Source organism: Mustela nigripes, chromosome 3, assembly GCF_022355385.1.
Source record: "Mustela nigripes isolate SB6536 chromosome 3, MUSNIG.SB6536, whole genome shotgun sequence".
Taxonomy (NCBI): Eukaryota; Metazoa; Chordata; class Mammalia; order Carnivora; family Mustelidae; genus Mustela; species Mustela nigripes.
In genome coordinates, this window is record NC_081559.1 from 38,464,873 (window position 1) to 38,491,632 (window position 26,760).

Here is a 26,760-nt window from a genome sequence, read left to right on the forward strand (position 1 = left end):
CTTAGGTAGGAGTTCACATGGTAAGTCTTAAGTCAGGCTGGGTTTTGTCCTGTTCTGCACTTGTGGAGTCGTTAGGCTCTAAATCCTTGTGCCCAAGCCCTCATTCTGAGTCCTGATTACACACACTGGGTCTTGCTGCCCTTCGTTTCTTCTTTCCCTCACTGGTTAATGAGGGTTTCTCAGATTGTTACCCCAACTCTGGGCTACCCTAACCAACCACCTGCCATCCCAGGGATCTTGCCCACTCCAGAACCCCTGGCTGCCAGGGCAGCCACTTTAAGCCCCTTGCTCTCTGGCAGGAGGGCGTCTCACCTTTAGCCTCTCTCCCTCAATCTGGTTTGGTCCAGCCTGTGCCGGCACCAAGGAGCAGGGCCAGGCCTAAGAGGGAGGTTAGAGGGCACAAGACCTCTGGGTAGGTCTAGACCAGCTCTGCCTAAGAGAAATCTAACACCAGGACCATATGTAGGTTTAGATTTTTCTAGTAGCCACATGAGGAAAAAAATAAAACAGATGGAACTAATTTTAATAATATATTTTATTTAATAATATATTTTATTTAGTCCAGAATGTCCAAAATAGCATTATTTCCACTTAAATATAAACATTTGTACTGACACAGTTTGCATCTTCGAAATCCTGTGAGGCTATTACACAACAGCTTGATTTAAACACTAAATTTTTAAACCAAAATAACTTGATCTGTATTTAGATTTCATGAAATTCGTAGTTGAAAAAAAGAGATTCACTCTCAAATTGCTCCAGATATACTTAAAAGTTCACCAATAACTAAATTGGGCATCAGTCTTTAAATTTTAATGAAATTAAATAAAATGGAATCTAAAAATCAGTTCCAGGATTTGCAATAGTTGCGTTTCCAGTTCTTGGTTGCACCTGTTGCTAGGGTCTAGCCAGTGTGAAAGCAAGAGTCTAGAACAATGGAAACGTGCAGGATACTGGCCTTGGGGGTTCGGTGTGGCTCTTCCCGCCTCACCCCCAGACCCCCAGGAAGGGAAGAGCAGTGGCTTCCTGCATCAGCTTGTCAGTTTTCCTGTCGCCCAGGATAGTTGCTGTCCTCCCGCAGTCCGCCCCCCAGGGAAGAGAGTTCAGTGTCTCAGATGGCTTTGCGGGTCTTTTTGTGCCTCAGTCCACCCAGGGCCCCATCCAGGTGTTTCCTTCCCATCAAGCACCGCCCCCCCACCGGAAGCCCGTCTCACACTGCTGCGTTTGCATTTCTGCTCCATGAACAAATGATTTCACTCTACTAGCATGTGGCATGCGTGGTGTACCTAAAGCATCCACCAGACTCGGCGCCTGGCCCTGTGACCTAAGATCTGAGGTTTATTCAGCGCTCTCTACACCAAACCCCTTCCCTCACTTAGGGCCCTGCCCGGTAGGTGGGCCTGTCCCCTCCGCGCCTGGGGGGTTGGTTGACCACGTGGCCACAGCGCCGCTAAGTGGCAAAGCAGGGATTTGTTTCCCGGCTCCGACGACGCCTGCCCTTATCAACTCATAACGCTGCAGCTCAAAAAGCAGTCAAGCCCGATTCTTGGAAGGAGCGAGCCCTCCTAATACCCCCAAGGCTGGGCATGGGGGTAGGCGAGCCGTGGAGGGCGGCATGTGGGTGGTCCCAGGGCGCTCGCCCCGCGCGGAGTTCTTCGCCTTCTGGGAAGCACCGTGGCCACTAGAGGGCGTCGCGGGGGCCAGGGAGGTGCTCCCGGCAGCTCCTGAGCCCTGTTTAAGGTGGGCGCTCCAGCAAAATAAGTGCCGGCTCTGGTTTCTTCCTTTCACCCTGTCAGTTGCCCCAGTCTGTCCCGGTCTGTGTGAGCCTACAGAGGACCTTGTTTGGTCCTTGCGAATTTTTGCTTCAGTCCTAAATTTGGAGGCAGATATTGTTTATGAACAGAGCACTGGGGAGGAATTCCTTCGGTGATTTTGATCTGTCCTCAAACTTCTCTGAAGATAAATATATCTCATTATAAAATTTGGAGAGGGCGAGGGTTTCAGAGACACAGGTGTGAGTTCCAGCATTGTGCCAATAACTAACTGACTCTGCCTTCATTCATTCATCCAACTCTTATTGAGTACCTACTGTTTGCCTAACACTGTGCTAGTTACTATAGGCGATACTGAGATGAATAAGATGTGGCTCGTCCCCTTGAGAAGTTCCTAGTCCAGCTGAGACCTGGGCAAGGAGACAGGACGATAGCTGTGTGGGGTAAAGGATGCAAGGGGACACATAGTTGGGTAATCAAGAAAGGCGCACCTGGAGGAGGAGCTGCTTGGTAAGTGGGGGAAGAGGAAAGGAAGTCAGAGGGAAGAGCCAATACCAGGGTCAGAGACAAGGTCAGACTCTGGGAGCCCCAGCAGTTCCGGATCGCTGGACCGTGGCATGCCAAGGTGGAGGGCTGGGACATAAAGACTGAAGGTAAGCAGGGTTGGGTGAAAATCTTGGAGGAGAGAGTCCTTGTCTTCCTTGTTTTTGATCGTGCTTTTGGCTGGCTGGGGAGGACAGACAGGAGCATCCTGAGATGGTGAGCAGGAAGGCAAAGCTGGTGGAAGTGGTTGCAGCCAGGAAAGAAGAGGGGGAGCCAAGACTGCCAGGAAATGGGAGCTGGGCTGCTGTGGGAGAGGTTAAGTAGACCAGAGCTGGTACTGACCCAGTGAGCGGGAGGGAACAGTCATGGCCCAGCTTCAGTTGCTATTAGTGCCCTTCTCCACCCCCAGATCAAGGCAGGAGATGTGCATGGAGCTTTGAGGTTATTGAGTTAAGGAGTATCAAGCAGAGATGTATGGTAAATGTGTGAGTCTGGGGCTCCAGAGAAAGGATGGGGCTATGGGATACATTTGAGGAGGCCACCATTCTGTCCACAGCAATGGGGGCATGGATCTCTCACAGAGAGAGTGGGGAGTGAGACAAAGGCTTTGGACAGAAACTCAGAAAGAAGAAGCATAAGAATAGAGCCCAGGATGAGGGCTGAAGGTTTCAAGGAGCAGAGGCAGTGGTCAGAGTTGAGTTTTGAAAAGATCGCTGTGGCTAAAGAGTATACAATTAAATGGAGATGAAGAAACCTCAGGCTTGGAACAGCTGTCCAGGTGGAAGAACAGAATCCACAGGAAGAGAGAGGCCCCTCACCGGGTTCCCCTGGGGCTTCAGGGAAGTTAAAAGCCAAGTATCCAAGCCAGACACATGAGGATCGTCTCATAATATCCTCTCTTTGAAGAGCAGATGTGGCACCTGGTCTTCTCTTGTTTTAAAACTATTTTAATTAATTGCCAACACTTACTTGCTTAAATTATTTATTTATTTTTTAAAGAGAGAGATTGAGAGTACATGAAGCGGGGGAGGGCAAGAAGAGAAGAAGAGCGTCGTGTATTTGTTTTTTTTTTTTAGAAGAGAGAGAATCTTAAGCAGGCTCCATGCCCAGTGCAGCCTGACTGTGGGGCTCCATCCCATGACCCTGAGATCATGTCCTGAGTGGAAATCAAGAGTCAGATGCTTATCTGTCTGAGCCACCCAGGTGCCCCAGTAGTTCCGCACAGCAACAGCAGAAGAAGTAGCCACTACTCTCTTTTAGTGGACCACACATTCTTCTTTTGTTGCTTCTTAGTTGCCACACCCCCTCCTGCTGAGCTACCATTTCCTTACACTCTGCCTGCTCCACTCATTTCCATCGCCTGTTACGTGTGATTTCTCTAGAATTTTCGGGCATGCAGGTGTCTTCATGTGAGGGATGGGCCAAAGTGCCTTTGTGAAACCATACTCCCAGATAACTGTTTATTTTTTTGTGCACACCTCTCAGAGTAGTGCCTTCTAATCTGATCTACAGGTTCTTCAGAAGTGTTTAATAATTATATTTGATGTATTTTAACCACCTTAGCTCTAGAATACTAATTTTTTAAAAATTCACACATTCACTCCAATGTGTTATCAACCAAATTTTAAGTCAAGCACAAAATATTGCTTGTGCCAGTAGATTGCATTGTTTTGACAAGGCTGCGGAAATAATCTTTATTTATTTTTTCAGAAATAATCTTTAGTAATTGCTATCTAACCGATGAGTAGCTTGATGGTGCAAGACTAGTGGCTTAAAAACGCCACCATCAGGGCGCCTGGGTGGCTCAGTGGGTTAAAGCCTCTGCCTTTGGCTCCCGTCATGATCCCAGGGTGCTGGGATCGAGCCCCGCATCAAGGTCTCTGTTCAGCAGGAAGCCTGCTTCCCTTCTTCACTCTCTGCCTGCCTCTCTGCCTACTTGTGATCTCTGTCAAATAAATTAATTAATTTTAAAAAATCACCACCATCTGTCTCTAATCTTTGTCAAGCCTTTCTCAGTACTGACTATTGAAGTAGATTGGCTCTTGAAGCTGGTAGCCATCACCATTACCATTTCAAATCAGACGTATCAAAATCCAGGAGGGGCGCCTGGGTGACTCAGTTGGTTCTGCATCTGCCTTAGGCTCAGGTCACAATCCTGGGGTCCTGGGATGGAGCCCTACCTAGGCCTCCCTGCTCAATGGGGTGCGGTCTTCTCCCTCTCCCTCTCCCTCTGCCCTTCCCTCCCACTTGTGCTCACTCTCGCTAGTGCTGTCTCTCTCTCTCTCAAATGAGTAAATAAAATCTTTATTTAAAAAAGATAAAGAAAAACCAAGAACCTGTTGCTATGGGGGCGAAGAAGAACTAGACGCCTAGAAGGCAAGAATGGGAAGCTCTTTTTTCTATGGAACACTTTCACTATATATCATTTTTTTTAAAGTATTTATTTATTTATTTATTTGAGAGAGAAAAAGAGAGAGAGAAAGAAAGAGAGGGCACATCCCCAAGAGAGGGAAAAGGGGAGGGGACTCGCCACAGGGATCTCAGGACTCTGGGATCCTGACCTGAGCCGCAGCGCTTAACGCACTGAGCTACCCAGGCGTCCTTCATTATAAATCTTTTCGCGCTTCTTTTATTTATTTATTTTTAAAGATTTTATTTATTCGACAGACAGAGATCACAAGTAGGCAGAGAGGCGGAAGCAGGCTCCCTGCAGAGCACAAAGCCCAACGCGGAGCTCGATCCCAGGACACTGGGATCATGACCTGAGCCAAAGGCAGAGGCCTTAACCCACTGAGCCACCCAGGCGCCCCTCGCGCTTCTTTTAAACAACATACAGTATTAACTATTCCAGATGTAAAACGAAAATTATCATTGTTCAATTTTATTATGAACGAGTGATTACTTAGGGATTCATTATGATAATAAAGCATTTCTGTGAGGATTTCTTTTGAAGACGGATTCTGCTTTTTAAAAAACGCTGAAACTCATTTTCTTAAGACATCCTCTTTTGCCTTTCTCCTATCCCCGCAGCTTTGGCGGGCGAACGGGCGGGGAACGATGCAGAGAGACCGCCGAAGCAGCAGGTGGTGCTGCGAGCACCATGAGCTCCTGCCCGCAGAACCCTTTCTCTGAGCAATGGCGGGTGATAATGGGGTCCTCTTTCTGGGGGTGGCTATCCTCAAGCCTGATCGCAGGTGCCCAAGAGGGTCCGCGCCCCGGCGGGAATGTTGGACCTCGAGGAAAGTCAGAGAAAACATGGAGCTCTCCGTGCACCCTTTCGCGAGGGCCGGGGTAACAGTGACGGCGCAGAAAACCGCAGGCCGGGGCCGGAGAATTTGCACCGAGCGACAGGCGGGGCGGCGGGCAGCCCCGGGGCGGGCGGGGTCCTGGAAGAGGAGCGAGCCGGCGGCCTGAGGAGGCTACTGACTGAGCACCGCACCGGGGGAGCCAGGAGGCGCGGCGGAGCGGACGGGCCCGGAGCTGACAGATAGACAGCGCGGCCGGGACGGCGAGCGAGCGGGCAGGCGCGTGCGGGACGCAGCCATGATCACTTCAGCTGGTGAGTGCGACCGCTCCCGGCGCCGAAAGGGAGGAGCCGCCACGCCGGCTTTTAGCTGAGTCAGGGCCGGTGACTGGGCACCTCCCGGCAGAGCGCCGGCCTGCGCGGCCCCTCGCTGCCCACGGCCCACCCCCCGTTCTGGGGGCTGGAGGTCTGGGCCCGGCCTCTCAGGGCCCGGCGATGACCTCCGGCTCGGGGGGATCGCGCGGGCTGGAGCGCCTGGGCATCCCTCCCCAGTCACACCCCCGTGCCCGGACCCGAGGGGCTTCTTGGGCCCTTTCCGATCCCCACCGCCGGGCAGGGGGGCGTCCTCACTTCTGTCCCTCCCGAAGGTGGCCCTGGGGCCGTCGGATTCCAGCTCTTCCCTCGCATCTGGTTAGGATGGGCTGACCCCCGGTGTGGTCGGCGGGTAGGGCAGCCTAACTACTACAGAAGGGCTCCAGCCCCGGCCCCGGCTCCATTCTCCTTGGAGTCAAATCGGAAATTACATTTGAGGCGGGTTGTTTGTGGGGCTGTTCCACGAGTATTCAGTTCAGGCGCCCAGAAAACTTTTGTGTCCGGTGAAGACAGCACTTGAAGGCTGCATTATAATGATCATGTGTCTGTAGTTTGGAGGCTAGGGGCTCAGTACGTGTTCTGCATTGAAGAATGAATTCATGGATGTGCGGAGCGGTTTTCTTACATTTAATCATTGCATTTGTAGATCTGGACGATGACATGGAGATGAGATAAGCTTCAAGGATCCAGTGGAGAATTGTTAAGCCCCCATCTCCCCCAAAGATTGATTTGCATATAGGTGTCCACAGCCTTGGTGTTTTGTTTTGTTTTTTGTTTTTTGTTTTTTGTTTTGCTTGCCTTCTCACACACCCTTTTCTCGTCCTGTTTATCTACGCTTGTCCCACAAGTATTTTGTTGTAAACAGACTTGCTTGGACTAACTTGTACTTGTACAGCGCTCAAACCCATGTATTTGTGAGGGTTGCTGAAAGGAATTAGACCCTAGAGATATAAAGCTATTTTCAAAGATTTCAAGAGGTGTCACCTCTACCTGGAATTAGACTTTTGTCCCCCGGGGGGTACAAATGAGATGAATTTTAGTTCAAATAGAAAAGAGTTTTTCCAGTCACAGCTCTCTAAAGGTAAAATGAGGGTGAAGTTTCTTACCATTTGTAAATGTAGAGTTCCTTCTGTTTAACATCTGTCCATTGCCACAGCTCTGTATTAGCCCAGACCACCTTTATCTTTTGCCTGGGTTTCTGTAACGGCCTCAAGATTTTGTTTTTTCCACTGTTATCTTCATACAGTCCATTCTAATTGTTGTAGTCAGAGTAATTTTTTTCAAACTTTAATCACATGTCATTTTTTTTTTTGCTTAACATTTTTAGGAATGTCCATTGTGTTTAGAATAAAATCCAGACTTTTAACCAAAGACTTATTTCATTGGATTCCCCCTTTGTCTTATACTACTGTCTTCCTCACTCACTATAACCTATTCATACTGGCCTTCTTTCTGTTCCTTGAATATGTCAGTTTCTCTCCCAACCTCAGGACCATTGCACATTCTGTTTCCTCTTTCTAGACTCTTTTTCCTCAAGTTTTCCCTTAGCTTCTCAATCTTTAGTCCCAATTCCAATATTAGTTTTTCCTGATCATTCTTTTAAAATATGCTGCCTGCCTCTCTTCCCCTTAGCTGTCCCCTTCCTTCACCACAGCCCTGCGATTACTTTGTTTACTTACCTGATTACTGTCTCTTTGTAGACACAAGTTTGGGCAGCAGACTTGTTTTCATGATTCTTAGAGCACTGTCAAGCAGATAGAAGTTCAGAAGTATATTTAGAACGAAGGAATCAACTAATGAAATCAATAAATTAATCCCTAGAGTATTTAAGGAGAGCCTGAAAAAATACTTAGTGGGAATATGATAGAATTTAAACCTGTTGGGAGTGGCAAGAATAATGATCTTTAAGATACTATTCTGAGATGCTGTGGTGATATAGTATATTTGTGGTGAGTGTGTATTTTTTACATTTACTGGATTACTTACCAGCCTTTGCCCAAAACATTTTGTCACCTTGTTTCCTGTTCTGTGGCTCACAGTGGCTTAGGATCTGTCCCAGGTGCTAAACAAGCTAGCCTCACAGTTTTGGTATGGATTCATCAGCTAATTCTTTCGTTTATTCTCTAGTCATTTGCTAGGTACTAAGAACATAGTGGTGAATAAGAGGTGAACACATACTGTTTTTCAAAAGATTTGTCAGCAGAAGGGAGTGGAGAGAGAGAGATCGGTGGTTGCAGGAGAGAGATGTGAGATGAGTGGTGTTTTGTGGGTTTGTAACATAATATAGGCACATAAAGGGAAATTATGCTAAAAAGCTTTAAGATAGTAATCCCCCACTCATTTCCTCTTCCTTATCCTTGGAGACAGCGATTTTCAACTTATAACTGGAACGTACCTCTGTATTTATGAATAACATCCAAATGTTACTATAAATGATTGAACAAGTTTACATAATGTCTGCTTTCTTTTTATTATGGCAGAAGAGATTTTTATAGCATCCCAGACTTTTCACATTCCTTGTATACCTTCCTCTCCCGCCATCCAAAGGAAAGTTCTGTTTTGTTTTTAAGATGGGAAATAATATGGAGTGTAGAGTATTTATTTGATTTAGTTGTGTTCCATGAACAAAGACAGTATTTCTAAGCCAGGACAACCATGTAACAAATTAGCCATAAGTGATACCAAACAGGAGAGTGTAAGAAATTCATCACCTCTTTTGGTAAAAGCAATTCAGATACATGATTGATTGATGATAGGCAGTGGGTAGCATTTTTAGTATGTTGATGAAGTGTTCTGCTGTTTATAATCTGTTCCACATTTAAAGCATTATTCTCTGTCATCTGTTCCATTTTACTAGTTCACCAAACGCTCAACCCCCCATTACATTTTTTTTTAAGATTTTATTTATTTATTTGACAGAGAGAGATCACAAGCAGAGAGAGAGGAGGAAGCAGGCTCTCCGCTGAGCAGAGAGCCTGATGCTGGGCTCCATCCCAGGACCTTGAGGTCATGACCTGAGCTGAAGGCAGCAGTCCAACCCACTGAGCCACCCAGGCACACACACACACACACACACACACACCCGCCCCCTGTTACATTTTTTAATCTGTCTTCTCTGCATTCTGTCAGTTTAGCCTCTCTTTTCTGGACTAGAGTACCAGACTAGAGTACCAAGAAGTTCTTTCTGTCTACTCTTATACTTTTAGAATAGTAGTATGCCCTAGCCAACACCATGGTGTACTTTTGTTGGCTAAATGTTGTATCCTTTGCTGTATGGCTCTCTCAAGACTGCTGGAGCTACTTGGCAAACCTACACTTACCATTTAAAAATGGCTACATCTTGGGGCACCTGGGTGGCTCAGCAAAAGAACCATAGTGTCTGCCTTTGGCTCAGGTCATGGTCCCAGGGTCCTGAGATCAAGCCCCATATGGGGCTCTCTGCTCACCTGAAAGCCTGCTTCTCCCTCTTCCATTCTCCCGGCTTATGTTCCCTCTCTCACTTTGTCTCACTCTGTCAAATAAATAAGATCTTTTTAAAAAATGGTTACATCTCCTAAGTAAATTTGTCGTGATGCTTTTTAATCAACTCACAGTTTCTTTTATCTTTTTTTCGAGAAGATTTTATTTAGTTATTTGACGCAGAGATAGAGAGAGAGAGAGCAAGCTTAAGAAGCGGGAGTGGAGGGCAGAGGGAGAGGGAGAAGCAGGCTCCCACCAAGCAAGGAGTCTAGAGTGGGACTTGATCCCAGGACCCGAGCTAAAGGCAGATGCTTAACCAACTGAGCCACTCAGGTGCCCCTCAACTCACAGGTTGAATTCAGTGTTGCAGAATGACTTTAAGATCTATATGGAAAACATGTATCTCAGAGCTACAGTTTAGTTTTCTTTGTTTTTTTGTGATGTTTGTTTCTTTGTGGTTTAAGGACGTAATTTCCCTTATATTTTTCCCAAAAATCCCTTCGGTATATGACCAGGTGTATTCTTTTCAGTATCCTTCACTTTCCAACATATGCTAACACCTCAAGGTCATGTGGGGAACACTGTGCTTGGATAAGTGGAAGTCAGAACAAGATAGCTCATCATTTAACATACCTTCTAGATTACTTGTGATATAAAAGTGGTGCCTTAATATAGGCATATTGAAATAATTGATATATTTTACTCTATGGAGTTGATGACTATACCTTTTTTTGTAAATAATTTTATAACTCTTGATTCATTTTGTGTGAATAAGTTTTTTCTAAAACTGTCTAGGAAAGTTTTGATTAGTACGCTAAGCCAAAGATTCTCCAACTGTAATATCAGTATCACAAGGAAAATTTGTGGCCCATCCCCACAATTTATAATTCAGTAGATCTAGGATGGGACCAAGAATTTGCATTTTTAACAAGTTCCCAGGAAATGCTAATTCTGTGGGTTCAAGGACTGCACTTTGAAAACCACTGAATTTGGTAAATGTGATTTTGGTGGTGTCATGAGGGTTTGATAACACAGTTCTTAAACTTTGAAATAGGAACATTTACAATTTTATTTATTTATTTAAGATTTTTTTTTATTTTACAGATAGAGACACAGTGAGAGAGAAAATATAAGCAGGAGGAGTGAGAAAGGGAGAAGCAGGCTTCTCACCAAGCAGGGAGCCCAATGTGGGGCTCAATTCATGGGATCATGACCTGAGCCGAAGGCAGATGCTTAGTGACTCAGCTGCCCAGGCACCCCATAAACATTTACAATTTTAAAGAATAATCATTCTTCTAGTGAAGTCACTTCTCAAAAAATACTTACTTTTTCCAATTATGGTATATTTTTGACTAAGCAGTATCTTTTATCTTAGCGTATGTTTTATAATTATGATATATCTTTTATCTTACAGCTGGAATTATTTCTCTTCTGGATGAGGAAGAACCACAGCTTAAGGTATGAGTTGAAGAAAAATTAACTGGGGTTAATTTGAGTGCTGTGAAACTTTGAATTGAGCCATATTTGTGTATTTTCCATATAGCCGTCTTACCCAGTCTGTAGCCATTCAAATTTAGTCCCCCACCCCAGAACAGTATTTTGGCAATATGCTATTGCCAAAATAGCATATTGGTTTTCCCTAGAGTTTAACAAAGCTAAGGTAAATAATTCTCATTATGGCACCAGTACACTCCCCACCCACCCTTGTTTCTTTATCAAAGGAAAGCACAAAAAAATTGTTTATTCTGTGTCACATATTTTTAAATTATTTGTATTTGACTAAAATGGCACATATTTAAAGTGGCTCTATACACCTCAATTTACTTATATCCAGTAATTAATTTTATATATACAGAGAAGAAAGATGCTTATTATGGTAAGGAATGAACTATGGCTAGTCTAATGTTTTATGATTAAAAACAGAAAGGAAGGGAGCCTGGGTGGCTCAGTTGGTTAAGCAGTTGCCTTCGGCTCAGGTCATGATCCTAGCGTCCTGGGATCGAGTCCCACATCAGGCTCCTTGCTCAGCAGGGAGCCTGCTTCTCCCTCTGCCTCTGCCTGCCATTCTGTCTGCCTGTGCTCGCTCTCTCTCCCTCTCTCTCTGATAAAAAAATCTTTAAAAACAAACAAACAAAACAGAAAGGAAATCTTTAAACCCAAGAGAAAACACAAGTCAGTACATTTTTGTATTTGTCATAGATTAAAAATTTTAGTAAATATGATTGAGAATTTGGCCATTGATTTGTCAGAACCTTTTTTTTTTTGTAAAAAATTGTATTTTATTTTTATCTTCTACAGGAATTTGCACTACACAAGTTGAATGCAGTAGTCAATGACTTCTGGGCAGAAATTTCTGAGTCTGTAGATAAAATGTAAGAAATTATTTTATTTCTGTAAATTGGATTAAAGTAGATCAACTAATTATCTGTGGATGTGGGTCATGTGGCTTATTAATTCACTTAGAAATGTGCTGCTACTAAATATATTTAAATTTAGGATTTTTAAAGGAAAACTAGTTTGAGCTAGGCTTATACTTCCTAATTTCTTTCAGAGAAGTTTTGTATGAAGATGAAGGTTTCCGGAGTCGGCAGTTTGCGGCCTTAGTGGCATCTAAAGTATTTTATCACCTTGGGGCTTTTGAGGAATCTCTGAATTATGCACTTGGAGCTGGTGACCTCTTCAATGTCAATGACAACTCTGAATACGTGGAAACTATTATAGGTAATTATTTTCTATCTGGTAAAGCTTTATTTTGGCTTTTTTCTTGCTGTAGTGCATATAACATTTTTTTCCTGAATTACTTCTTGCTGTTGCCAAATTTAATTTTAATTGGAAGTTCACAGACCTATAATCTTATGCAAGCTGAGTTTTTAGATCTGCCTTCCAATTTTGTGATTTTTTTTTTTTTTTTGGCATAATGAACAGTGACATTAGTAAGTTATAGTCAAGACACCTCAAAAAACATTTTAAGAATGAATCTAAGAAATTAATCAGAAGTAGCCTAATCACATAAAGGTAGTTATCTTAGCCTAATCAGCATAAAGGTAGTTATTATTACTCCAATGAGCATTCTTTTCTATAAAAAAATTAGATTATTATGAGTAACAAACTAAAGGGCAGCAATTTGTAGAGCTGTTTCTAATACTGGAAATCATTATTGACTACCTCCATTTGCCAGGCACTGTGCCACTCATTCTTCATGGCATGGTTTATTTTACAGCTGTCCCATAAGGAAGGTGCTTTCCCTGTTTTACAAATGAAAAAACTCGGGTTTCGAGATGATAGAGACACATGACCATTAAATAGGAGAGTCAGAATTTAAAACTCCGGATTATTTTAAAATCCATATTGTTTCTACTAGCAACCATCATTTTTTCCTTTGTTTCTTCATTTTTGAAGTGGAGAATAGCATACTGGCAAGACTTTGGGCTCTTTATCTTGTAAATTAAACTATAACTAAGTAATATTTTATTCAAAGATTTGTAGCTTTAAAAAATGTTTGAAAATTCCTAATCTAGTAGGTGAAAGAACAGACTATATACCCATCAGACAAGTCTGTAGGAGTTTCAGGCTTTTGGTCATAGTTATGGAGAGCCCAAGGGTATGTCTCTCAGTGGTGTGCAATGGAGATCTTTTTTTAATTGCTGATTTAGAAGAGGTCTGCATTATTCACCTGAACCCTTAGAAAGAAAACTTTGATATCCTCTTTCAGAAATTGGAAAGTGCTGCACAAACTGGTCCGAAGGGATACTTTGAGATGTTTCTGATGTTCTAACTAGAATTCTGCATTTATGATTTTAAAGTTTTTGCCATGGTGGTGTGAAAATGTTGCATGTAACTTACTGCTGTTGGGGGCTCATTGAATTGGAGTTTTCATCTGTAAATCTTATGGAAAGAACGAGTGGTTTTAAAGAATAGACCATAACATTTGAAACATGGAACACTTTCTCTATATCGAGTTAGAAATGGGGAGTTAAATACACTTAACCTCTCTTCTCTTATTTCAAGGGTTTTTTTGCTGAGTACTGATAATTTTTTCTACAATAATGTGCATTGCTACTCTTTTCCAGATCACGTTTTAAACAGGGCTGTTGGTCTATAAGGTACTATAATGTGGTAGATGCCTTCCCGCTCTCTAAATGCTATGTATCATGTTAGCTTGTAGAAGGCAATTGTTGATAAATAGACCAGTTCTGTTTGCTTTTCTTTGTGTGGCAGTGGGGTTCACCCTTCTAGTTTTGTAGGGACTTTTAGAATGGATTATTTTGGGGGCACCTAGGTGGTCCAGTCGGTTGAGTGTCCCAACTCTTGGTTTTGGCTCAGGTCTTGATCTCAGGGTTGAGGGATCAAACCTAGGCGCAGAGCCTGCTTGAGAATCTTTCTCCCTCTCCCCCTCTTCCCCTTCACCCGTGCATGCACTCGTGCTTTCTTGCGCACTCTCAAATAAATAAATAAAATCTTTAATAAGGAATGGATTGTTTTGACCATCAGTGAAATTTGTGAGGAGATCCACAAAATAGAATTTGAGAAAGACTTCCTAGAATCTTAATGAATATTATATATCCAGAAAATTCAAGGCTAGTAAATTTTCTTTCTGTTCTAAAAAGAGTTCAGCTGGGAATGAGACTAGATTCTGGGATATAGTTATGATATAAACTTGGTAAGTGAAAGCAGGAATCTCATTTGAAACCTAGGAGGTATTTTTTTTCCCCTTCAGTTACAATTTAAGGAAAATTCTCCAACTGTTGTAATTCTGAGGTTCTTTTCTGGTAGAGTAGGTGTAATGTTTCCTCACTTAACTACGTTTGGTTTAAAACGTTCTATTAGGGCCTGCTAAAGATTTTCTGCAACCTGGATTGTTTAAGATCTGCCTTGTGACTGCCACCTTGTCCTTATTAACTGTATGTAAACTTTCATAGTTCTGTCTGGATGGCCTCTGAATGTGATATATTCCACTTTGTAAAAGGATTCTGTTTTTCCCAAAATACAGATCCATTTAATTTGGGCCATCTAGTGGACCAGTAATTCTTTATGCTAATTCAAATCATTTGTTTCCCAGGGCTGTAGTTTTGACTAATTAATTTTGTCCATGTACCCTTTCTTTTTGAAAGGGACAGTAACAAGTCAATGAGTTATAGGGAGTATAACTATTTTAGGTCATTCACTTGGGTAATTGTCTTCCTTATGAGGGTGGAAGAAGGCTTAGGGAAATTCCCTTTATTGGTTATTCCTAATAAGTTTAAAGTGTGATTGTAAAGTAGTGTGAATTGTAAACAAACTTAAATATTTCTCAACAACTATCCTATTGGCCCCCTTCAGTATGTTGCCCTGTCTGCTGCATTCAGTCAAATCATTGTGTAATATGAAAGCCAAAGCCTGCATGTAGATAATATCGCTGCGTGAATTTTAAGACTGGCAGTGTCAGTGGGGGTGGGGGGCTGCGAGTGGGGATTGCATAGATTTCACCTACCTTACTTTGCAACAGTATTTCAACAGATTTGCTATAGTTGCTGGAAAGGTTTTTGGAAATCTTTGGAATTGCCTTTGGAATCTGTGATACATTTCAGGTCATTCACCAGTATTTTAGGAAGATGATTTAGACAAGGCCTCTACTGTCTTAAGCTATTAGTTAGTTTCACTAATTTGAGGAAGTCTAATAATTTATTGCTCTGTGATAATTTTTACAATAGGTCTTTTTAAATATCCTCAGTAATAGCAAGTATTTGTTTTTGAAAGTGAAAACAGTAGCTGTTTGTAGCCAACGCTGTCTAATAAGCAGTACAGTTGAGTTATATAATGGTCAAAATATAATACAAAGAAATGTTTTGAATACTGTCAGCCTTGTTGGGATTAGTTTGTAAACCCTCCAGTATAATTGTTACGAAGGGAATAGTACTAATTTGAATGTATAACATCTAGAGTTAAAAATTTTTTTAATTTGCTTATTACTCTGTAGTTATCCCATAAATTTTTATGATTAAAAAATGTAGGCATTTGTCTTTTCTAGTAGTTTAGCCCTGTTAATAAGATGATTCGTTATTTTGTTTTCCTCATAGCAAAATGCATTGATCACTACACCAAGCAGTGTGTGGAAAATGCAGATTTGCCTGAAGGTGAAAAAAAGCCAATTGACCAGAGATTGGAAGGCATTGTAAATAAAATGTTCCAGCGATGTCTAGACGATCACAAGTATAAGCAGGCTATTGGTATTGCTCTGGAGACACGAAGACTGGATGTCTTTGAGAAGACTATATTGGAGTCGGTAGGTAGATGATGTGATTTTAGAGATTGTTATTGATGGGGAATTGGCAAGGCAAGTCATTAAAACTAAAAACCATGGGTAGTGAAGAGAAAATCTTAGGAATAATAAAGTGCTCTTTTGCCAGATATTTTCTTTTCATGTTTATGTATGAACCTTGGCTGTCTTTTGTGGTCATCAAGTACCTGCTTTTATCTTACCACATTCATTACTTTGTAGTCGTACATGGGGAAGTTGTTTTAATTATCCTGCCCTTTTTAAGAAGCCTATACTGATAAACTGTTAGAATGCTATTTTATATTTTTAGTTTAGTTTTAGTTTAGTTTTATGGCTAAAATTACAGACTAGATTCTTGGTTTGGGGTGTTTTCTAATAATTATGATAGTTGTAGTAAATCAGTGTAAGGAGATGGTCAGTAAGGTGCAAGACTGAGTTAAATGGACATTTGAGCTTCACACCCACTTGGTCTGCCTCGCCGCCTGTCTGTCTCCATGAGCTGGCTCTCTGCACTGCAGCCTTGCCTCGGTTCCTAGATGTACCCTGCTCCATTCCCCTTACCAGAAGTATTGCCTGTGCCAGAAATACCCTTTCTTTTCTTTATCTGCTTTATTCCTGTTCAAGATTGAGAGTTCAGCTTAACAGTCACTGGTTTACAGATCCATTGATTCCCAGCCCGATATCCTTCTTTACCCCTACTACAAAGACTAGATCCAAATCTTCTGTTAATCTCTTGGAGCCTTATGTTTTTTCATAGGGTTTAACAGTATGGTGATTAATTAATTGTGTTACTTGTTAGTTAATATCTGTGTTCAGCAGCAGTGACAAGATTTAAATGAGTAAATGACCTAATGTGATAGAATTGAACCTTGTTTTACTTGGTTTCATTTTTTGGGCAATTGTAGCCTCTCCCTTTGTTCCAGTGAATAGAATTAAAATACTTGTTTTCATTCACTAACAAATACTTTTGGGTGTCTACTCAGTCAGACATTGTTCTAGGTATTGGAGATGTGGGAAATGACACCAACAAAGTTTCTTCTGAGATGGAACAATCCACTGGAGGAATAGGCAGATGAGCAAATAAAAATATAAAGTAAAGATACGCAGTGTTCAAAAAAAAGAACAAAGCAGGGCGCCTGGGTGGCTCAGTGGGTTAAGTCGCTGCCTTCAGCTCAGGTCATGATCTCAGGGTACTGGGATCGAGTCCCACATCAGGCTCTCTGCTCAGCAGGGAGGCTGCTTCCCTCTCTCTCTCTCTCTGCCTGCCTCTCCATCTACTCGTGATTTCTCTCTGTCAAATAAATAAATAAAATCTTTAAAAAAAAAAAAAGAACAAAGCAGAGTAAGAAATCCATCTTAGTTTGCATCCCAGAGCATGTGGATATGACTTAAGTTTTATGAAACAGTACCTACTTTCACTACTTCTGATATAACTGATATTTTAAAATTGTATTTCATCAAAAATGCTGGTCCCATAAAGTTTATTTCATTAATGGGTCACAACTTGCTTTTTGAGAAATACTCCCATAGCTCTTCAATATGCTTGTTTATGTTGAAGGGACTTTTATAGGTCGTTATCTCAGATACTAAAGATGCTTCAGAGAACTGCAAGATATACATAATCTGGAGTCAGAATCTCCTTAGGAAGAGCACCCGCTAGATGTGACAGCACCTGAAGCCTGAGTCACTCAGAGCTGGAGAATAGTTCTATCCTGCGGTGTTCCTGGCTCTCAAGTATAGGCAAGGCAGCAAGACGTGAGGACTAGCAAGATTGGAGACAGAAGGATGAAGGACTTCAGTAGTCAGTTTTCAGTTTTATGAAAAATGTAACCACTTGGTATATAGACAGTTGTATATATCTTTTTTTAATAATTAACAGCACCACTCTTTTATAGTGTTCTGTCTTGACATAGTAAGGATTCAGGATGATCATTAAATATTGTTTTCAACCCATTTTTTCATGAAAACAGGAAAATAAGTAATTTTCTTCAAGATTTTAATCTAAAATGTTGAATTTTAAGTTCTGTTTTTTTAAATTGCAGATAAATGTTTGACTGCTTAAAATAACTAAAGAATGTAGATGAAAATAATTTGATTACCAAATAAACACAATGCATCAGTAACCAGATAATGATGTATCTTGAAATTCTATCTTTCAGAATGATGTCCCAGGAATGCTAGCTTATAGCCTCAAGCTCTGCATGTCTTTAATGCAGAATAAACAATTTCGGAATAAGGTACTAAGGGTTCTAGTTAAAATCTACATGAACCTGGAAAAACCCGATTTCATCAATGTTTGTCAGGTACTTATATTACATGATGTTATCTTACTTCCTATCACACTATTTTATGCCGCAGTGCTGGGCTGTGATATTTGCATTATATTGCATTACGTTACATTGTGTACCTCTAATGGTATCATGCGTGTATCTCAGTTGATCTTCACAACAGCTTGTGACAATTAAGGTGTACACTTACACTCTTTTTTACTGGTAAGAAGCAATCTTACAAAACTAAAAAACTGCTATGTTTTCATGCATTCTGTGTATTCTTTTTATATTTGAAAGTATTGCAACCATTTAAAGAAATTTTGGAAACTAGGTTAAAAGAAAAAATAAAAGGTAGAAGAGGTAAAAACAGTATGTATGTTGTGTCATTCTAAAGTGAATTTCAGATGTAAAAATGATCTTTGGTTTTATTACCCAAACAGAACCAAAACATTTAGGTATATTTTATCTCTTTTCATGTATGAATTTGCTTGCACATTTTTAAAAATTAAGATGGTCCAGAAAATGCCAAGTGTATCTTTCCCTTTCCCCAGGCCTTTTCTCAAAGATATGCATAGGTTTTTTTCTTTCATTTATTAGCACATTTTAATGGCTGCATTGGATTTTTTTGACTGGAAGTGAAGTTTGCTTTTTAACAATTACCATACTGTATAAATTTTTATATTCTGCTTAGAGCATAGTATTGTATCACAGGTTTTGTTACTTTTTCACTGTAATATAGTCTCATGCTATTTTATAGTCATTCTCTATACATTTTTAAAATTTAGAGTAACGCATCCTTTTTTAAATGCTTTTTGAAGCAAGTTTGAAACAGGAAAGACTGGAAGAAAAATCATTTATTTCACCCAAAGTTAACATTTTAGTGTATTTCTTTTCACTTTAATCTCTATAGTCTTTGGAGTTTTGTTTGCTTCTAAATATTCTAAATAGTTTTTAATCGTTTTTTTTGTTGTTGTATTTTAAAACACATGAAAAATCATAGTCCTCTGCTTACCTATGTATATCAGTTTTATTTCTCAGAGGCAATTTTATTTCTTTTTAGCTGTTTTATTTATTGTCCTTTTAAAGCTTTATAAAACTTTCACATTTTAAAATACATTTTTTTGAACATTCTTGTGATTCAAAATTTGAAAAGAACCAATGGGTATACAGTGAAGTCTTTCCACTTTTTTACTTTAACTCCTAAGTTCCTTTCTTTGGAGGCAAATAGTATCGATTATATACATCCTTCCAATTTTAGTATTTTTCCATGTTCTGAGTCTTCACAAACTGTTGCTCCAACTTTTTGTTGACTCTACAGTAGTCATTTAGTGGATGTACTTTGCCTTACTTAACCATTCTCTATTACTGGTCATTTATTTTGTTTCCATTATTTCCTATTCTTAATTTGATTAACACTTTAATTAATGTGTTCATTTTGAAATTAGCTATTTGCTACTTTAAGGAAACAAAATTTAAATTGAATTCTTAAAAAATAAAGTCCTAAATTTATTGGATAGTTTGATTAAAACATGTGACAGATCATAAGAGTAAGAAGAGAGATATGTCCAAATGGTCATTTTAGTGCCTTTTATTCTGGCCCAGCATGATACAATGTCCGTTAAATAAATGAATGACCCCTGTAATTTATGGTTAAGCAGAAAATTCAAATTAAGGAGCACTTGATAATAAAATACAGGTAAGATTTGAAAAAGCTGAGAGTCATTCACCTACCAGTTACTGAGTACTGCTAATTGCCAGGTATAATCAGATGCCATTTTCAGGAAAACTCTGTCTAGTGCCAGGATCAGAAATAGAGTGCTAGAACTAGAATTAAAATTTTAAATTAATTTTTTTTAAAGAAATGGAGTGCTAGAACAGTTCATCTTCCCCAGTTTGCCTGTGGTTATATTTTAACGTTTCCTGTATTATTAACTGTTTGTCAGTGTGTTAAGTATTTTGTAGACAGAGTTTTCAATTATTATGTAATTGTTCTTTATCTGCATTTCAGTGCTTAATTTTCTTAGATGATCCTCAGGCTGTGAGTGATATCTTAGAAAAACTGGTAAAGGAAGACAACCTCCTGATGGCTTATCAGATTTGTTTTGATTTGTATGAAAGTGCTAGCCAGCAGTTTTTGTCATCTGTAATCCAGAATCTTCGAACTGTTGGTACCCCTATTGCTTCTGTGCCTGGATCCACCAATACGGGTACTGTTCCAGGATCAGAGAAAGACAGGTATAAGTATCTTTTTCTGCACCAGAATTAATTGAAAAATCTTTATCTCATTTTGCAAATAGGTGGAATATTCATTGACCACATAGTCTAAGAATTTATTTCAGAATTAGTTTTCTTAGGTTGTAAAGTCTTAATAAGGCTATTGCTCTGTTTTGCACTCTGCTGGGCACCTTAAAGAATACCAAAGAAAGGGACCTTTCTAGAAAGAAATGGAAGTGATTGACAGGGAGGGCCAATTGCATATGTGCTACCTAACCACGTAAATTAAAAATTTCAGACGTGTGGGTCACTTGGGTGACTTAGTATATTAATCAGATGCTCAGGTCTTGCTCTCAGGGTCATGGGTTCAAGCCCCACACTAGGTATGGAGCCTACTTAAAAAAAAAAAAAAAAAACTCATATGGGTTAGGTGGGCTAGATTTTAGATACTTGGAAAGTAAGAAACATTTCCAGCTTTTTCTGCTTCTTTTAAAACTAAATATACATTTATCTTAAGCTAATACAGTACTAGATTTTATTTTCCTGGTTTTTTTTAAGGAAAATATTTAGGCTACTTATTAAAAATATTTAAATGTGTCTTTGTTATGGGACTCCTGGGTGGCTCAGTCAGTTAAGTGTCCGACTCTTCACTTCAGCTCAGGTCATGATCTCAGAATCTTGAGGTTGAGCCCCATATTGGGTTCCATGCTGGGTGTGGAGTCTGCTTAAGATTCTCTCCCTTTCTCTCTCCCTCAAAAAAAAAAAAGAAAGTGTCTTTTATGCCACATTTTTCCTTTTAAAGTTGTTTACACAGCAGGGAAGAGTTATTTTTCTGAACCCTAAATGTCATCACTGTCTCAACCTGCAATACTTTACAAAACACATTTCATATAAAATTCTAAGTCTTGAACATGGCCTGCGAGGTTATACATGATCTGTCCTCTCTAAAGCCCTCAACTCATCTCTTGCTGCTTTCTTCCTTACTTATTGCTTTCAGATTTCACTGGCCTTCTAACTTGTCCTCAAAAACACCAGAAATAGTCCTGCCCTCGGTAAGGTTTTCTTGAATTTTAGTTTTTAGTATTTGTTTTCTTCCCTCTAATTTTCTTTTTGGGGCCCTATTATTACATGTAAGTTAGATTTTCTTTTCTCATCTTCTGCTCCTCTTTATTTCTCACTTTCTTTTAATCCTTTTTAGCTCTTCAGTTCTTTCTTTTAATGGAAAAATACTTTTAAATACTAAAGAATACACATATCCTCATAATACAGTTCAATGAGTTCTGACAGTCTAAACACCCATATAACCATTACCTGTATTATTGTCCCAGAAACTGCCTTTCTGGCCTTTGAGTTCAACCCGTGCCCCTGAGGCAACCACTGGTTTGATTTCTGTCAACATGTATTAGTTTTGCCAGTTCTTGAACTTTATAAAAATGAATCATATAGTGTGTATTCTTTTGTTTCTGCTTCTTTCGCTCAGCACATTTATGATGAATATCTGTGTTTTTTGGGTGAATCAGTAACTGATTCCGTTTCATTATTGAGCAGCATTTTGTTGTATGAATATACCACAGTTTGTTTACTCATTATTATATTATTATATTAATGTACATTTGGGTTGTTTCAGAACAGGACTCTTAGGAACATTCCTGTACAAGTCTTTTTGTGGACAGATGTTTTCATTTTTCTTAGATAAATATATAGGATTAGAATAGCTGGGTCAAACGGTATATGTTTAACTTGGTAGGAATCTGCCAGACTATTTTCCAACGTGGTTGCCCATTTTACCCTCCCAGCAGCAGTATATTAGCATTTGTTTGCCAACATTAGGTGTTACCAGTTTCTTTAATATTCATTCCAGTGACAAAAGTGATGTTTTGCTATAAAATTATTTTTTAAAGTTTTTATTTATTTGAGAGAGAGAGATGGAGTGAGAGAGAGAGAGCACAAACCAGGGGAAGAAGCAGAGGAAGAAGCAGACTCCCTGCTGAGCAGGGACCCTGATGTGAAGCTGGATCAGGACCCTGAGCTCATGACCTGAGCTGAAGGCAGATGCTTAACCGATGGAGCCACCCAGGCGCCTGTGTTTGTTATATTGTTAATATTTTCTCCCAGTCTTTGGCTTATCTTTTCTTTTTCTTGGTGGTATTTTTTGATGAATGGAAGCTTTTTTTTTGATAATCTAATTTTCCTTTATGCATCCCAATCTAAGAAATTCTTTGCAAACTTAATGGTTATAAAGATACTCTACTACACTTTTTTCCAGAAGCTATATGGTTCTAGGTTTTATGTTTAGGTATGTGGTAGAACTCAGCTTAACCCTTTGTATGTGGTGTGAAGTAGTAGAGTTTGTTTAAATATGCAGATATACAGTAGTTCCATTACCATTTGTTTAAAAGACTATCCTTTCCCTACTGAATTGCCTTTGAGCGTTTGACATGTGATATGTTGATAGATTGCTCTGTTCTTTTCTATTTACCTATTCATCTTTCCTTATAGCTGTACCATGATATTTTTATTACTAAAGTTTATAGTCTTAAAATTACGTTAATGAAGACCTAAAGTTTTGACCTCTCTTCTCTCCCCCTCACCACCAAGATTGTTTTGGATCTCTTGCATTTCTTTAAGACTGGGAGGATTCTAATTGGGATTGTGTTGAATCTTTTCAATTTGGAACAATTTGAAATCCTTAACAATACAAGTCTTATAATCTATAAGCATAGTATTCTTCATTTATTTAGATTTTCTTTTAATTTTTCTCAGCAGCGTTTTATAGATTTTAGTTCAGAAATTTTGTACATTTTTTTCTTAAATTCATTCCTATGTATATTTTTTGATGTATTGTAAGTGGTATGTTAAATTTCAATTTCTAATTGTGGCCAATATATAGAAATACAATTGATTTTTTATATTAATGTTGAGTCCCGTAACCTTGTTTAAATCAATTAGGTCTAGTAATATAGATCGTCCTATAGAATTTTCTGCATAGGAATCACATCATCTGAATAGAAACAATTTTACTTTTTCCTTTGTAACTTTCATGTTTTTTCCCCCCTGCTTTGTTTTTCTGCATTGGCTATGATTTCCAATTGGGTAGACCTTAGAGTGAACATCCTTTATTCCTGATCTTAGGGAAGTAGCATTTGGTTGATTCCTTGTTAATTAAAATTTTTCTTTCTTGCCTTGTCCTTTATTCATGTTGTGTTTATTTGCCCCTCTGAATTAATCTTCTAAAATTATTTTTTTCTTCATTTCTAATTTTTCCCTAGTTTATTTCATTTCTGAGTTTCCTAATTCTGACATGTTTTATTCTTTTATATCTTACGTAATTTTCTTAATGTTTTTTACCTCTTTTGAAATGATCTTTCTCTCTCTCTCTCTCTTTTTTTTTTCCTAAGAGCAAGGTTGTGAGGGCAGGGAGGGGCAGAGGAAGAGGGAAAGAGAAAATCCTAAACAGGCTCCACACTCAGCACAGAGCCCAACGTGGGGCTTGATCTCACAGCCCTGAGATCATGACCTGAGCCAAAAATCAAGTCAGACACTTAACTAAGCCACTCAGGTGGCTAATTTTTCTTTTCTAATGTCATATGGAATTTTGCTTTGATCCTTGTGTGTAGCTTATGTTTACTGAAATTAGTTTTCCTGAATTTTTGCAAAGAAGCTTATTTAGGATAGTTTTTCTAATTTCACTGCTCTCTAGAACTTCCTCTTCTGTTGTGTTACAGAGTTTTAAACAAAATGGTGACTTATGATCTGAGATCTCTTAAGTCTGTTTACTTTCTCCCTTTTATTTGGGCTTTCTTTTTCCTTTGTTTCTGCCATATTAATTTGGATTCTGTGCCCAGCATTTTCATGCTTTGACTTAGAAGGTGTGTTGGTTTTAAGAGCTATTCAGGCCCCACCTGCTTTACTTCAAACTGGTGTAGCTGGTGACAGTGTATCTCTACCTGACTGTGTTTTGGGAGTGCGGGGGATGCTTTCTCACCTAGTTTTGTTGTATTTGTTGTCCATGCTAACCTGGTTAGTTGCTTTGTGTATTTTTATGAATTTATTTGGAAGAAATTAAATTATAGACTGCCTCCATCTTAATAGAATCTTGGGTGTTTCTTAAGGGAAATTCTTAAATATTTTTTCCTTGCAAAATATTTGATCTGAACATGAGTCAGACCTTCATTTTGATAAGTCACCCATACACACTATTCAAAAAAATTTTTCAGATTAGTACCTCTTGGTTCTCTTTATTTCAGTGAGTCAATGGAAACAGAAGAAAAGACAGGTAGTGTGCTTGTAGGAAAGACGCCAGAAGTGGTAAGTATGTTTTTTTAAGTTGAGTTTATCATTAATGTATATTCCCACAGTATATTTTATTTTAAAGTGTTATATATTTGCCTTTAAAGGGATTTAATATTAAGTTTAATACTATAGTCATTTAATAAAAATAGATCTTCTGTAAAAAGCTAAAATTTTGGACTGACTCTGGAAAGCATTTAACTTAGAAGAAATCAAATCCTTGGATGCTTACAAAAGGTTGAACTCTGTCTAGAATAACTGAATTACTTGTCACAGGGTGAGACAAAAGTATGGCCTCTAACAAATAAATGTCAACTTACTGTAGGGGGAGCACTTTAGTTGCCTTTGTTGTTTTTAATATTCATAGTGAATGGAACAAGGGGGTGTGGATATAAATGTTCCTCTAACAAGACTTTTGATTTTTGATTATCAGGTATGTAAACTATTCTTTACTTGGATGGCTTGTTATTTCATGAGATCATATATATGTGTTGATTAAAAATGCTTTTGATTTTCTAGTTTGTAGTAGGGAGTTTCTTGTCTTAACTATGAGTTTGTTCTGTATAACTATGAGTTTGTTTTTCTTGTGTATCATCAGTAATCAGTTACTTTATATTTTGATTTTTTTTAATATTAAAATGTTTTATATTGGAAACTTGTTCAGAATGAATTGCATTCTTCCATCAAACTGGTATCATATCTCAGTGATAGCTATTAAAGAAATAAATCATTCTTTCTCTCAAATAAATGATATATGAGTTTTCTAGATACTACTATTAAAATATAAGTTTTGGTGTGTGTATGGACTGTGAATTTCACTGGTCTAGGGCTGTTAAAATACAGTTGGCTTAGTGGATTTTAGTAATATATGAATTTTCGTTCTTGTTTGTTTATTTATTTTGGCAGAGTCCAGAGCCCAAGGACCAAACTTTGAAAATGATTAAAATTTTAAGTGGTGAAATGGCTATTGAGTTACATCTACAGTTCTTAATACGAAATAATAACACAGATCTCATGATTCTAAAAAACACAAAGGTAGGAAATTCATCTATAATAGAAGCTTTCTTCTTGTATTTATTTCTTTGTTGAATATTAATACAATTTTTTAAATTACTTATTTTTTTTAAAATGTGATCAATTTTTTTAAGTTTTCTTTTTTTGTTTTATATTTTAGTTTTTTATTTGACACAGAGATAGAGGGATCACAAGTAGACAGAGAGGCAGCAAAGAGAGAGGGTACTGAGCAGAGAGCCTGACGGGTGGGGCTCAGTCCCATGACCCTGAGATCATGACGTGAGCCAAAGGCAGAGGGTTAACCTATTGAGCCACCCAGGCGCCCCTAATTACTTCTTTCTTTCTTTTTTTTTTTTTTTAATTTTATTTATTTATTTGATAGACAGAGATCACAAGTAGGCAGAGAGGCACACACAGAGAGAGAGGAAGGGAAGCAAGCTCCCTGCTGAGCAGAGAGCCCAATTTGGGGCTCGATCCCAGGACCCTGGGATCATGACCTGAGTCAAAGGCAGAGGCTTAACCCATTGAGCCACCCCAGGCACCCCTAATTACTTCTTTCCTTTTTTTTAGTTAAGATTTTATTTATTTATTTGATAGAGATCACAAGTAGGCAAGAGGGGCACACGCAGAGAGAGAGGAAGGGAAGCAAGCTCCCTGCTCAGCAGAGAACCCGATGCGGGGCTCGATCCCAGGACCCTGGGATCATGACCTGAGCCGAAGGCAGAGGCTCTAACCCGCTGAGCCACCCAGGCGCCCCCTAATTACTTATTTCTTATTGAATACTTTGTTGCATTTTATTTTGATCAAGAAAATAACTTTTAAAAAATACAACGAAGGGAGAAACCCTTGAATTTGTTGAGAAGAGAGGGAATTAATATCTATTGAGCTCCTGTTTTTGTGTTCACCTTCCTTGGGAAGTTTAGTGGTGTTTGTTTTATTTTCATATTTTTAGCTGCCTTTTTATTTAAATACATATATGTAGCACTTGGACAGATGGCACGGTCAGAACATTAATATAGTTTGTTTATGTGTCTTTTTTCCCATTGAACTGCAAATTCCTTGAGTGCAGAGGTTCTTACCTTGATATTTTTATAACCTTTTTTGAGATATTGATCCTAACAATTACTAATATTAATTTTAATCTTTGACCAAGTAATATGTTTATCTGGTTCAAAAAATGTTTTAATATGAAAAGATTTATAGTATGAAAAATCTTCATTTTCCTGCCTTCTACCTTAACTACCCAGTACCCTTTTCTTTTGTAGCTGTGTATTATTTGTAGCTGTATATTATTTCATTACGTCGGTGTTTGCATAAAACATGAAA

The 26,760-nt window shown here is 39.2% G+C and overlaps 1 protein-coding gene across 1 annotated transcript in view; it reads left to right on the top strand.

Moving 5' to 3' along the window:
- Positions 1–5,691: 5,691 nt before the first annotated feature.
- PSMD1 (proteasome 26S subunit, non-ATPase 1) overlaps positions 5,692–26,760 on the top strand; it is a 91,742-nt gene continuing 70,673 nt past the window's right edge. Inside the window, exons 1-9 of the mRNA XM_059393703.1 lie at positions 5,692–5,874; positions 10,805–10,848; positions 11,689–11,762; positions 11,942–12,111; positions 15,447–15,652; positions 17,806–17,949; positions 19,925–20,151; positions 24,378–24,438; positions 25,327–25,455. Coding sequence (XP_059249686.1) covers positions 5,859–5,874; positions 10,805–10,848; positions 11,689–11,762; positions 11,942–12,111; positions 15,447–15,652; positions 17,806–17,949; positions 19,925–20,151; positions 24,378–24,438; positions 25,327–25,455 — 1,071 coding nt within the window. The 5' untranslated portion in view covers positions 5,692–5,858. The remainder of the gene's footprint in view (positions 5,875–10,804; positions 10,849–11,688; positions 11,763–11,941; positions 12,112–15,446; positions 15,653–17,805; positions 17,950–19,924; positions 20,152–24,377; positions 24,439–25,326; positions 25,456–26,760) is intronic.